Source organism: Balaenoptera physalus (genome assembly GCF_965194825.1).
Source record: "Balaenoptera physalus genome assembly, chromosome: 3".
In the NCBI taxonomy this organism is placed as follows: Eukaryota; Metazoa; Chordata; class Mammalia; order Artiodactyla; family Balaenopteridae; genus Balaenoptera; species Balaenoptera physalus.
This window is the reverse complement of record NC_138890.1, coordinates 85,386,616-85,401,301: the sequence shown is the minus strand read 5'-3', so window position 1 is coordinate 85,401,301 and position 14,686 is coordinate 85,386,616. Positions and strand designations below refer to the sequence as shown.

Here is a 14,686-nt window from a genome sequence, read left to right as displayed (position 1 = left end):
TCTTTCTGACTTACTTCACTCTGTATGACAGTCTCTAGATCCACCCACGTCTCTACAAATGACCCAATTTCGTTCCTTTTTATGGCTGAGTAATATTCCGTTGTATATATGTACCACAGCTTCTTTATCCATTCGTCTGTTGATGGGCATTTACATTGCTTCCATGACCTGGCTATTGTAAATAGTGCTGCAATGAACATTGGGGTGCATGTGTCATTTTGAATTATGGTTTTCTCTGGGTATATGCCCAGTAGTGGGATTGCTGGGTCATATGGTAATTCTATTTTTAGTTCTTTAAGGAGCCTCCATACTGTTCTCCATAGGGGCTGTATCAATTTACATTCCCACTAACAGTGCAAGAGGGTTCCCTTTTCTCCACACCCTCTCCAGCATTTGTTGTTTGTAGATTTTCTGATGGTGCCCGTTCCAACTGGTGTGAGGTGATACCTCATTGTAGTTTTGATTTGCATTTCTCTAATAATTAGTGATGTTGAGCAGCTTTTCATGTGCTTCTTGGCCATCTGTATATCTTCTTTGGAGAAATGTCTATTTAGGTCTTCTGCCCATTTTTGGATTGGGTTGTTTGCTTTTTTAATATTGAGCTGATGAGCTGTTTATATATTTTGGAGATTAATCCTTTGTCCATTGATTCGTTTGCAAATATTTTCTCCCATTGGGAGGGTTGTCTTTTTGTCTTGTTTATGGTTTCCTTTGCTGTGCAAAAGCTTTTAAGTTTCATTAGGTCCCATTTGTTTATTTTTGTTTTTATTTCCATTACTCTAAGAGGTGGATCAAAAAAGATCTTGCTGTGATTTATGTCATAGAGTGTTCTGCCTATGTTTTCCTCTAAGAGTTTTATAGTGTCCAGTCTTACATTTAGGTCTCTAATCCATTTTGAGTTTATTTTTGTGTATGGTGTTAGGGAGTGTTCTAATTTCATTCTTTTACATGTAGCTGTCCAGTTTTCCCAGCACCACTTATTGAAGAGACTGTCTTTTCTCCGTTGTATATCCTAGCCTCCTTCATCATAGATTAGTTGATCATAGGTGCGTGGGTTTATCTCTGGGCTTTCTATCCTGTTCCATTGATCTATGTTTCTGTTTTTGTGCTAGTACCATATTGTCTTGATGACTCTAGCTTTGTAGTATAGTCTGAAGTCAGGGAGTCGGATTCCTCCAGTTCTGTTTTTTTCCCTCAAGACTGCTTTGGCTATCGGGGTCTTTTCTGTCTCCATTAAAATTTTAAGATTTTTTGTTCCAGTTCCGTAAAAAATGGCATTGGTAGTTTGATAAGGATTGCATTGAATCTGTAGATTGCTTTGGGTAGTATAGTCATTTTCACAATATTGATTCTTCCAATCCAAGAACATGGTATATCTCTCCATCTGTTGGTATCATCTTTACTTTCTTTCATCAGTGTCTTATAGTTTTCTGCATACAGATCTTTTGTCTCCCTAGGTAGGTTTATTCCTAGGTATTTTATTCTTTTTGTTGCAGTGGTAAATGGGAGTGTTTCCTTCATTTCTCTTTCAGATTTTTCATCATTAGTGTATAGGAGTGCAAGAGATTTCTGTGCATTAATTTTGTATCCTACAACTTTACCAAATTCATTGATTAGCTCTAGTAGTTTTCTGGTGGCATCTTTAGGATACTCTATGTATAGTTTCATGTCATCTGCAAACACTGACAGTTTTACTTCTTCTTTTCCAATTTGTATTCCTTTTATTTCTTTTTCTTCTCTGATTGCCGTGGCTAGGACTTCCAAAACTATGTTGAATAATAGTGGCGAGAGTGGATATCCTTGTCTCGTTCCTGATATTAGAGGAAATGCTTTCTGTTTTTCACCATTGAAAGTGATGTTTGCTGTGCGTTTCTCATATATGGCCTTTGTTATGTTGAGGTGGTTTCCCTCTATGCCCACTTTCTGGAGAGTTTTATCATAAATAGGTGTTGAATTTTGTCGAAAGCTTTTTCTGCATCTATTGAGGTGATCATATGGTTTTTATTCTTCAATTTGTTAAGATGGTGTATCACATTGATTTGTGTATCTTGAAGAATACTTGCATCCCTGGGATAAATCCCACTTGATCATGGTGTATGATCCTTTTAATGTGTTGTTGGACACAGTATTTGCTAGTATTTTGTTGAGGATTTTTGCATCTATATTCATCAGTGATATTGGTCTGTAATTTTCATTTTTTGTAGTATCTTTGTCTGGTTTTGGTATCAGGGTGATGGTGGCCTCATAGAATGAGTTTGGGAGTGTTCCTTCCTCTGCAGTTATTTGGAAGAGTTTGAGAAGGATGGGTGTTAGCTCTTCTCTAAACGTTTGATAGAATTCACCTGTGAAGCCATGTGGTCCTGGACTTTTGTATGTTGGACGATTTTTAATCATAGTTTCAATTTCATTACTTGTGATTGGTCTGTTCATATTTTCTATTTCTTCCTGGTTCAGTCTTGGAAGGTTATACCTTTCTAAAAATTTGTCCGTTTCTTCCAGGCGGTCCATTTTATTGGCATAGAGTTGCTTGTGGTAGTCTCTTAGGATGCTACGTATTTCTGCGGTGTCTGTTGTAACTTCTCATTTTTCATTTCTAATTTTATTGATTTGAATCCTTTCCTTCTTTTTCTTGATGAATCTGGCTAATGGTTTATCAATTTTGTTCATCTTCTCAAAGAACCAGCTTTTAGTTTTATTGATCTTTGCTATTGTTTTCTTTGTTTCTATTTCATTTATTTTTGCTCTGATCTTTATGATTTCTTTCCTTCTGCTAACTTTGGGTTTTGTTTGTTCTTCTTTCTCTAGTTCCTTTAGGTGTAAGGTTAGATTGTTTATTTGAGATTTTTCTTGTTTCTTTAGGTAGGCTTGTATAGCTATAAACTTCCCTCTTAGAACTGCTTTTGCTGCATCGCATAGGTTTTGGATCATCATGTTTTCATTTTCATTTGTCTCTAGGTATTTATTGATTTCCTCTTTGATTTCTTCAGTGATCTCTTGGTTATTTAGTAACGGTTCTTTAGCCTCCATGTGTTTGTGTTTTTTACGTTTTTTCCCTCTAATTCATTTCTAATCTCCTAGCGTTGTGGTCTGAAAAGATGCTTGATAAGATTTCAGTTTTCTTAAATTTACTGAGGCTTGATTTGTGAACCAAGATGTGATGTATCCTGGAGAATGTTCCATGCACACTTGAGAAGAAAGTGTAATCTGCTGTTTTTGGATGGAATGTCCTGTAAATATCAGTTAAATCTATCTGGTCTATTGTGTCATTTAAAGCTTCTGTTTCCTTATTTATTTTAATTTTGGATGATCTGTCCATTGGTGTAAGTGAGGTATTAAATTCCCCCACTATTATTGTGTTACTGTTGATTTCCTCTTTTATAGCTGTTAGCAGTTGCCTTATGTATTGTGGTGCTCCTATGTTGGGTGCATATATATTTATAACTGTTATATCTTCTTCTTGGATTGGTCCCTTGATCATTATGTAGTGTCCTTCCTTGTCTCTTGTATTATTCTTTATTTTAAAGTCTATTTTATCTGATATGAGTATTGCTACTCCAGCTTTCTTTTGATTTTCATTGGCATGGGATATGTTTTTCCATCCCCTCACTTTCAGTCTGTGTGTGTCCCTGGGTCTGAAGTGGGTCTCTTGTAGACAGCATATATATGGGTCTTGTATTTGTATCCATTCAGCAAGTTTGTGTCTTTTGGCTGGAGCATTTAATCCATTTACGTTTAAGGTAATTATCGATATGTGTGTTCCTATGACCATTTTCTTAATTGTTTTGGGTTTGTTTTTGTAGGTCCTTTTCTCCTCTTGTATTTCCCAGTTAGAGAAGTTGGTTTAGCATTTGTTGTAGCGCTGGTTTGGTGTAGCTGAATTCTCTTAGCTTTTGCTTGTCTGTAAAACTTTTGATTTCTCCATTGAATCTGAATGAGATCCTTGCCGGGTAGAGTAATCTTGGTTGTAGGTTCTTCCCTTTCATCCCTTTATGTATATCATGCCACTCCCTTTGGCTTGTAGAGTTTCTGCTGAGAAATCAGCTGTTAACCTTATGGGAGTTCCATTGTGTGTTACTTGTCATTTTTCCCTTGCTGCTTTCAATACTTTTTCTATGTCTTTAATTTTTGTCACTTTGATTACTATGTGTCTCGGTGTGTTTCTCCTTGGGTTTATCGTGTATGGGACTCTCTGTGCTTCCTGGACTTGGTTGGCTATTTCCTTTCCCATGTTAGGGAAGTTTTCTACTATAATGTCTTCAGATATTTTCTCTGGTCCTTTCTCTCTCTCTTCTCCTTCTGGGACCCCTATAATGCGAATGTTGTTGCATTTAATGTTATCCCAGAGGCCTCTTAGGCTGTCTTCATTTCTTTTCATTCTTTTTTTCTTTATTCTGTTCTGCAGCAGTGAATTCCACCATGCTGTCTTCCAGGTCACTTATCCCTTCTTCTGCCTCAGTTATTCTGCTTTTGATTTCTTGTAGTGTAGTGTTCATTTCATTTATTGTATTGTTCATCTCTGTTTGTTTGTTCTTTAATTCTTCTAGGTCTTTGTTAAACATTTCTTGCATCTTCTTGATCTTTGCCTCCATTCTTTTTCCGAGGTCCTGGATCATCTTCACTATCATTATTCTGAATTCTTTTTCTAGAAGGTTCCCTATCTCCACTTCAGTTAGTTGTTTTTTTGGAGTTTTATGTTGTTCCTTCATCTGATACATAGCCCTCTGCCTTTTCATCTTGTCTGTCTTTCTGTGAATGAGGTTTTTCTTCCATAAGCTGTGGAATTGTAGTTCTTCTTGCTTCTGCTGTCTGCCCTCTCAGTAGAATACTTCTATCATCTACTTTCTATATCGCAATTTTGTTGGCTGACCTAATAACTTTCTTTATAGTATTTTCCTGCTCCAATGTAGAATCAACTTATCTTCCTTTAATCTGGAACATTTCAGTAGCATTTTTGTTTTTTATGACATTGAGATTTTTGAAGGCTACAATTCTACCCAACTTTTTGAAAATACAGTTGACCCTAGAACAAGGAGTTTGAGCTGCATGGGTCCACCTGTAGGTGGATTTTTTTCACTGTATAGGAAGTACAGGTACTTCTTGATCTGCAGTTAGTTGAACATGCTGAGGCAGAACCTTGGATCCAGAGGGCTGACTGTAAAGTTATACCAGATTCTTGACCATGTGGGGATTGGCGCTCCTAAGCCCCTTTTGCTCAAGGATGAACTGTGGAAAGCTGCTCAGTTCATATTTGTCTGTTTCCCTGTGATTGAATGAGGTTCTGCGTTCTCCGCTGGAAAGCAGCACAGGTGAAGTTGTGTCTCTCCCAGGGTGTCACATCTGGAGGCGCATGGTAACCGCTGCCAGCCTCCCATTGGTTATGTTAAGTGTGATCACCCAGTCGTGGTTGTCCCAATTTTCCACTCGATAATTACTAGGTTTTTATTTTTCTCCTTTGCAAGTAATAAGCGATCTGTGGAGAGATAATATAATTCAGTGCAAATGCCCTGCTCTTCAGTATTTACCTTAGGTCTAGCATCCATTGAGGACTCTTGCCTGATTCGATTTTTTACTATGATGCTTGCAAAATGCTGATATTCTAGCTCTCCTGCTGCCTCCACATGTATCAGTCAGCCCTTGGCACTCCGCTGTAGGTGAGAGCCTCACCTTCTCCCCTTTTTATTTGTTATCGGCATGGACTGACTCCTATTTTTTCACTGGTTTGTAATACACTACTGTACCTAACTATTCTGGTATTGAAGTTGTTTGTCCTAGATTCGGCCAGTGGGAGCCCTTTGGGACTCCTGTGCCCTTTTGACCTGCCCTTACCATTGTTTTGGTCACTTTCTTCCTTTTTTGGTATAGCTTGGTATTTCAGGTGCATCTTGTACCTACCCTGCATCCAGTCTGTTATCAGCCATTTCTCCAAAGAGCCCTGGTTTCTTCTAGTAGGGAAGGGTCAAGATCTGGGTGTTAGGTGTGGTCATTGCTACGGGGGTGACTTTGCTTCTCGGCCTTTCTAATGGACAAAGCTAGGGAATACAAGCATGAATATACACATGTGTACAAATATAAATACATATGTTCACACACATGTGTGCATATGAACATGCTTCTGCACATTTTAGAAATCGTAAGTTCATGCCATACCTCCAGTTTCCATCCATCCCCACGGGGCTTGCTCTTCCTTCCCTCATTTCATTTTTTAAAAAAATTATTATTGTATTTAATTGAACATTTCCACTTTTTTTTAATGATTGCTTTTATTTATTTATTATTTATTTACTTTTGGCTGTGCTGGGTCTTTGTTGATGTGCTCAGGCTTTCTCTAGTTGTGGCGAGCGGGGGCTACTCTTCGTTGTGGTGCACGGGCTTCTCATTGAGGTGGCTTCTCTTGTTGCGGAGCACGGGCTCTAGGAGCATGGGCTTCAGTAGTTGTAGCACATGGCTGCAGTAGTTGTGGCTCGCGGGCTCTAGAGCGCAGGCTCAGTAGTTGTGGTGCACGGGCTTAGCTGCTCCGCAGTATGTGGGATCTTCCCAGACCAGGGCTCAAACCCGTGTCCCCTGCATTGGCAGGCAGATTCTTAACCACTGCGCCACCAGGGAAGTCCCCCTCTCATTTCATTTTTGTACAGGCTTCCTTTGGCCTGGGAGAACCATGGCTCCCAATAACAGTAACACATTTACCTGTGTGCTCAGTCCTAAACTGCATCTCAAATATTTTCAGAATTGCTTTGGTTAAACCACTGAAATTGACAATTTTTTTGTGTGATTCTTTCACTCATGTATATCACCTTGCCAAGACAGTATAGAGTCTGATACCATGTTCAAAATTTACTTGGGTTGGCCCTTCCTTCCCTCCTTCCCTATTCCTGCGGCTTTGGGGTTCATTTGTGATCTAGTTAGGTTTACCTGTTTCAGTTTGCTTTCGGTTATAGCCCCCCCCCTTCATATCCTCTTTTCTTTGATTTTAATTTTTGAAGATGTAGAAGATTAGCATGCTTCCAAAAGGCAAAAACTCTGCAAGAAGGCACACTCGGAAGTATTGCTAACTCCCGTATTCCTTCAGTTCCGTTCCCTTACCCTTCTTTGTAGGTAACCACCTTCAGTGTTTTATGGTTTATCCTCCTCCTTGTATTTCTATTTATAAAGATAAGCATGTTAAATTTTTTTTCTTTCTTACATAAAATATAGCATACTCTATGTGGTCTTTGCACTTTTTCTTTCATTTAGTGGTATGTCCTAGAAATATCTCTATATCAGTTCATTGGGAGCTTTCTTGTTCTCTTGTACATCTGCATAGTACTCCATTGAGTGTCTGTAAAGTAGTTTATTCAACCAATCTCTTATGCTGGGACGTTCAGGTAGTTCTTGATAGTTTGCAATTAAAAATTTTCCTTCAGTCAATAACTTGGGGCATATGTATTTTTATATTGTTGGAGGGCTGTCTTCGGGATAAATTCCCAGGAGTAGGAATGCTGGAAGGGTGAGTGTATGTGTAGATATGTTAGATATTGCCTTATTCCCCCATCCCAACCTTCACCCACAGTTTCTGTGCCATTGTACATTTCACCTACAGTGTTTGCGTGTACCTGGAACTATAGGTGTTATATTTTCCCCTAAGTGTTCCCAAGTGTGACTCTGTTAGTAACATTTGGATCCTGATTCCATATGACAGTGTGGTTTGGAGTCTTTCAGATTCAGTGATGGATTACTAGACTAGTGGTCAGATAGCATGGTGTAAGTCCAGATCTCCCACTTCTCTAACTTTGGACAGTTTCCTGAACGACATTTAGCCTACATTTCCTTATCTAAGAAGTGAGGATGATAAAATCTGTCTTACAAGGTTGTTGTGAGGTTGAATGAACCCAGTCCAAAGTTGGACTTGTAACAGGCACCTGGTACACGTCTCTGAGTCAGAAGTGTCTTGCCCTCATGCACTTAGAGCTCTTGAAGTTTTGCACAAGAAAGGGCTCAGGCAGCACCTTGTTCTTGACCAGTCTTGGCTGGTGAATAGCTCTTGCCAAGGCAACAAGGGGAGCTCAGGTCTTGCAGGGCCATGGAGTTTCCTTTGCTTCATTTGCTAATATGTTTCTCCATAATTAAGTGAGCCATTTGTTTGGAAGGAATGTCTAAATTCTGGTATAAAATTTTTCTACATTAAGAGTGTCAATAGATCTTACCAGATATGCCTTCATTTTAACAAGCTTAAGTAACATTTGTTATTAAAATTTTTTAAACATTTGTAAGACTGGCAATAAAGATTAGTTACCATTAAAAAATGAAATCTGCAAATATAAGAGAGAAATGCTGACATTTTAGGAAATCCTCCAGTTTCTTTAAAGAAAAGATGAGGAAAAGATAGAGTAAAAACAACAATAACAAAAGTAAGACATCTGGAATCCTGGGTTTGCATCTGTCCATTTTTTCAAGTAGGAAGCAGAATAAGCTCAATGAAATAGTTTTCAGAGTTTACTGAAACATGATATAAATATTCTCTAACGTTTTGGCTCCTATTTTCTCCTTTTGAATTCTTGGGAGGAAAGGGAGAAACGGGGGATGCAGCACAATTTAACACATCCTTTCCAATCCTATAATTTATGTTTCTGTGAACTAGAAAGATTTATAAACAATTATTCATCAAGCAATTAATTTATTCATCTGTAAAAGAGGTAAAAAGGTTTTTCATCTTTAGTGTATAGTTTGAAATATAACCCACATAGCTGACGAAAGAGTTCTGGAATATTTTTGCTGTTTTTGTTCTTTTATTGTAGAATACAACATATAGGTAGGAATGGAAATTAATGTTATTCTTCCAGTGCTCTGTTGAAATGCACAGTGATTTTTAATTCAAACCATATTATGTGCATTTCAAAAAGAATTTAAAAAATAACTGGTGTGTGTGTGGGGATGTTTATATTTCCTAAACCAGAGTAGTTGAAATAAAGTTTTTGCTCATATAGATCAGGGAAACACCAGCTACCTTACCAGCTCTTGGAGAGTCACAGTACGTATTAGCTCAGTAAAAGGTCTGAGTGTTTAACCCAGTGTTTCCAAAACTTTTTTGACCATAGAACTCTTTTTATGGCAATATCATAAGACATTAATGTTGTAAGAAACACTTTTTAGGGAGCACTCTGTAAAGAAAAAACTTGAAAGAACGAGATAATATTTTACTCAAGTGTTTTAAAATTCCCTTCTAACTTCCCTTTCCAAATAATAACAAGATTGATAATTTTTTGGTTGCAGGGGTTACTCTGAATTCTTTATCTGGCTTTGTACTCGGGATGAGAAAGCAGTGGACAATATGGGGAAAGTGATTAAAACAAACATCGTGCCCACTGTCTCACATACACAAACGTAGTTAAATTTTTACAACTGCAATCATTCAGGCTTACCATTTATAAAGACAGAATTTCTCTAATACTTAAAATTTTGTGATATTTCTTTGGTATTTCTATTTAGTTCAAGAATAAATTTTTTTTCTGTTCCACCATTTGCCTTCCTTTGCTTTATCAGTAATTAAGTTCTTTCAGTCATTTGCTATTAGCCCCCTGATTTTTATTTCATCTAGTGTCTAAAGTAAGCTAACAATTGCCAAGTACATATAAATCTTATAGAGACTGAATATTTGAAAAAAGATCCCATAAAACTGTAGGCTTGTAATCTTTGCACTTCTTTTTAGCCTCTCCTCTGCCTTTATGGATCATTGATAAGAAAACTCTCTGTTGTAGGCCTTTCCAACATTTATGTAATGATTGCATCTTACTATTGTTAGAAGTACTAATCTCTTTACTCTTAAGTATTTGACCTTTGCAGTGTACCTTAGGTTACTTCTATTGACCGTGGAGGTGGGATGAGTATATAAGGACAGGATTGAGAAAATGTTCGTCCTCGTAATTCTAGGGAAGCTGGGGAAGGCAGATTGTCCAGTTGTGGCTGCTTCCCAAGACGGAAGCAGAGGGACCAACTAGAGTAGGGACTGTGTGTGGCAAGCCCATTGGGCGTGGGAGAGGCAGTGAAGCTGGAGCCCAGGGAGAGTTAGCTGCTGTGCATCTTGCAGTGTGAGCCCCTCCATGGCCCTGTCAGTAAACTCAAGACGCTTCAGAGAAGCCAGGCTAAAGTAGATTGATTTCTTCAAGGTTGCAAAGAGAAACATAGCCAGCAAAGACGGGAAAAGAGTGAGAAGAACAGAGGGAGTTAGGTTGGGAATTCGTCCATATAATCTAGGTCCTGAATTCTCACAAATGATGGAATTGGGACTTTGAGCCCAGTTTACCTAGAGATCCACAGTGTGATGAAGCCCCGTGTGATATCTGAGTTAGAGGTGACTTAAGCTTGATCTCTTTATAAAAGAAAAAGAAATAGATTCAGACCATAGCTTTGCTTCTGGCATAAAATGACCAAAACTATGAAGGTGTTTGAGGAATTTTGCCAAAAGCAAGCATTGGATGCTTGGATAAAGTATTTTAGCGATAGGTTGGAATGAACTTCTGAAGTTAAGCAGCTACTTGTCTTTGTGTGAATGAATGGAAAGGTGCTAATTGTCCATGTTCCTTGAGAAGAGGTTTAGTAGGTAGCAGAGTTTCAAAAAGAAAGACATTTGAATGCCGCATCAGTTACATTCATGCCAGCAGTTATTGTATGTGGCAAAAACACACAGAATTTATTCCGAATACCTGGCTCTTTTTTAAATTTATGTTAACTTGCCTTTTAGTATTTGGATCATTCTGCTAACAATGGGACAAAAACCAGGCAGCTGGTGTTCAAGCCCTGTATGAATGGGGGAATGAGTTTATACTTGTCATTTGCACAGGGCAGAAGTAATTAGGGAGCCTGTGGGAGGCTCTTTTTTTCCTTTAATATATTTATACCCACAGAAACTTGAGAAAACCCAATTCTGGTTGGATCTTAAATACCTTTTATCCTTTCATTAGGTGATGGTAGTTTTAAAAAATATATTAAAAGTTAGATTTCCTGTGACCAGGTCTCTATTTGAAAAGCAAAAGAATACAGATGTTTATGTGACGAATAAAGTGAAAACCAGTCCTAGAAAAGTTTAAGGAGATTTACTTTGTTTTCAAGTTTGAACATTTTTTTGTTTCTCCTCCACTTTTGGAAATCTGGATGATAATATGTAATTAAATCACTTTGTGAAAATTCGATTTAGTATGTCAATTCCACCTTATTTGTGATGCTCTTGCTAAAATGTGAAGGTGTCTGTGTCACAGAATAGTCATTAGTAGCCACCATTTCTTGTCAGTGACAATGCCCAGTACGTTAGTCCTAACACACTTTGTGTTTCAGCTGTTGACAGGGAGATGGGTGCATATACTGAGGAAGGTGGTAGATTGGGGAGCGGAAGAGCAGCCTGTCCTGTACTGGCTTCTTCTTCTTTTTTTTTTTTTTTGGTGAGGCTTGCTGGATCTTAGTGCCCCTACCAGGGATCGAACCCATGTCCCCTGCAGTGGAAGCCTGGAGTCTTAACCACTGGATCGCCAGGGAAGTCCCATGTAGTGGCTTTATCTTATTTATCCCGATACACAACCAGAAGCAAAATTATCTTAAAATTAATGACCTGTGTAGTATATATTCGGATAATCCAGTGACTTTAAAACACCGGCATGTTATATGACAAACTCTTAATAGTGGTTGCCTCTGAGGAGGGGAATTGGGGACAGTGGTAGGAGGGAGATTGAATTAGAATTGTGTTATCCACTTTGGTAACTTTTGGTGTTTGTACCATGTGTATATATTTAAAAAGGAAAAGTAAAAGAAGAAAAATTCCCCTCTAAGCGTTCCCATCTCCTGACAGGAGGCTTGGTTTCTCACTCTGCCTCCAAGGATGTTCTGTGATTTCCTCTGTGCCCCCTCCTTCTCACCTCCCCCCTAGTTTCTTTTGCTTTTGAGGAAAACACTTTCTGAATTGATCACCTTTTCTTCATCACCTCTAATTTTGTAATCCTTACCCCTTTCACAAAAGCCAATGAAGATTTCTCCCCATAAAATGCAGTGACCTCTTTTCAAGCCCTGCGACCTTTCTGGGTCACTTGAGACTTGCCCTCTCCTCCAGCCTCTCTGACACCACTGCCTTGAGGTCCCTTTTGACCTCTCTCACGTCACCTTCACAAGCATCTTCACTGTGATTCCACCGTTATCCACTCTGTGCTCTCTCCCTGAGCAATCTGTTTTAGATTCTCAGGTGAAATTATCTGTGCCAGCAGATACGACCTCTCTCCTCAGCTCTACCCTTGCATGTTTACTGGCCCATTAGGCGTGTTGAGTTCCTAGTTCCATGGGCATCTCAGAATCAAAATAGCCTGAACTTAATGTCCATTTCCCCCCCCCATCCAATTCCCCAATTTTTTTCCACTTGCTGTATTTTACTACTTAGCAGCACCCAACTTAGAAACCTGGGACTTGCCCTAAGTTCCTTCCTCCACCTCACAAGGTTTTGGAATTACAAAGCCTTGCTGTAACATGCATATATTGGCTCAGTTTCCATCACACCCTTTCATTTTGCAAATAAACTCCTAAATTGGGCAGCCTCATTCTAGATGGACTTGGGAGAAATTTCATGCATGTAAATGTTCTGTCCTTGTTAAAAGTGTGTGTATAGCGGGAGGAATCGTTTCAGTTATTCTTCTGCATTGACAACTTTCTGTTTATGAATCCATGGAAACCTTATTCCAGGGGCACTTCTGCATTTGTGCCTTGAGTTTGGTTTTTATTTGAGACTAAATCAGCAATTATATAACTTCACAGAGCTTGTGGTTTATTATTATTTTAGTATGGATACTTTATTTTGCTTGGTTTCCTATTCAGTCACTTAAAAAAAAATAGTATCTTTTCCTGCACAGTTAAAATTACCTCTAATATTGCCTTTGTTTCTTATGTATTAAAATAGATAAGTAGCTGTGAGATTAAAATGATAGTTAAAATTAATTGTATACCTAATATATGGAACTTCACATCTGTCATGTTATTTAATTTATTTCCCCCAATAACTTGATGCAGAATGGAGAAACTCAGTCCTGAGACATTATTTAACTTTCCCAGATCACACTGCTGTGGTGGTCACACCTCCCAGCGACCCCTCTTGAGATTCTTTAGTTTAAGTGTGGCCTGTACATCCCTGAAAAAAAATACAGTTAAAAACCGGGTTTATGAGTGTCTTCTTTTTTTGGGGAGTTGATTTTCACACAGTCAGTATTTTTCCTGTTTTGGTGCCCATTGATGACAGAAGAGTTTGCAGTGCTTCAGTGCCATCACTCTGATTATCCGTGGTCATGGGGTGTTGTAGAAGAAGGTAATAAAGGTGATGGCACTAAGATTTACATGGAACTTATATTTTGTATTTTTATCAAGAGATAATTATTTTTTTAATATGTTAACAATAATTTCTCTGCTTACTTGAATTTTTGGTACCTAGAAGGGGGCTGTCATCTGAAGAATGTTGTGGTCTGTAATTTATATTCTCTCTCTTTTTCTCTCGCAGTGCAATGAAACCTCATTCTTTTTTGAAGCTCGAAGTAAAACTGCTTGCAAGCATCTTTGGAAGTGTAGTGTAGAACATCATACATTTTTTAGGTATGTTAATGTGAAACCTTTGTTCATTGTCCTAATAAATGAAAATTGCATTTGTTTTTGTTTTTTTTTAAATTTATTTTGATGTGCATTTGTTTTTATAACAAGAATTCTATCCTGTCTACAAGAAGAAATTTACAAGTGTTTCTCTTTTATTAACATTTTTGCATGCACACATATATAGATATTTTCTTTGCTCATGCTACAAGAAAGGGTCAAGGACAATTGCTTTTGACATTTATGTAATAGAAGTGCAGCTTTGGTATTGGTGGAAATTAAGTGTTCTATTGTGGACATATTAAATTTGAAATGACTGTTAGCTTGGAGGTACGGAATGGGTGGCTGGGTATACAAGGCATGCAGGATAGACCAAGGTTGGTCATGTAAATTTCGTAGGTATTAAGGCAAAGGGGATTGGATGAGGTCACCTGTGGAAGAAGTGAAGAGAGAGGAGCAGAAAGCCAGGGACTGAGCTGTGGGACCCTCCCAGCATTTAGAGGCCAGGAAGAGCCAGCTGGGAAGTATGAGAAGGAGTAAGCAATAGGGTGTGGGAAAATGGAATATGAGGAAGAAAAATGTCTTAGTGAATAAGGAGCTAGCAGCTGCATTGCATGCTCCTGGGAGGTCACGTAAGATGAGGGTAGAGAATTGACCATTGGGTTGTGGGGATCCTGTTTGTGTCACATTGTGTCACATGGTGTAAAGATAAAACTCAATTTTATCAGATAATACTTGAAACTCTATTTTAGGTTTTTAAATTTAAAACTAGATTAACTCTTCCCCTTATTCTTGTTTGATTTGCATGGAACAGTTTCCCCAAATAGCATGATGCTAGAGAAGGAGCCTTATAAAATGACCCATGTCTGTTGTGGAGTTTGTATTAAGAGAGGGATATAGCCCAAAAGATCTGAGGCATTGCCTCTCGTCTAGTGGGGCTGGGCCTAGGAACTGCACGTGGAGGTGTGTGTTGAAGGTACCCTGGAATGGAAAGTACAAAGAAGAGTGAGCCACCCCATCGGATACGATCAACTGCCCTGAGAACCTTGGCTTGGGTAAATCAACGTAGTGACAAAAGTTCCCAAGATAATTTAGTAGAGAAATT

General features: G+C 38.4%; 1 protein-coding gene across 7 annotated transcripts in view; it reads left to right on the top strand.

Moving 5' to 3' along the window:
* EPB41L4A (erythrocyte membrane protein band 4.1 like 4A) overlaps positions 1 to 14,686 on the top strand; it is a 263,468-nt gene that overhangs the window by 172,926 nt on the left and 75,856 nt on the right. For all 7 annotated transcript variants that reach the window (XM_082455778.1, XM_082455775.1, XM_082455773.1 and 4 more), the window contains exon 10: positions 13,496 to 13,587. In XM_082455778.1, coding sequence (XP_082311904.1) covers positions 13,496 to 13,587 — 92 coding nt within the window. The remainder of the gene's footprint in view (positions 1 to 13,495; positions 13,588 to 14,686) is intronic.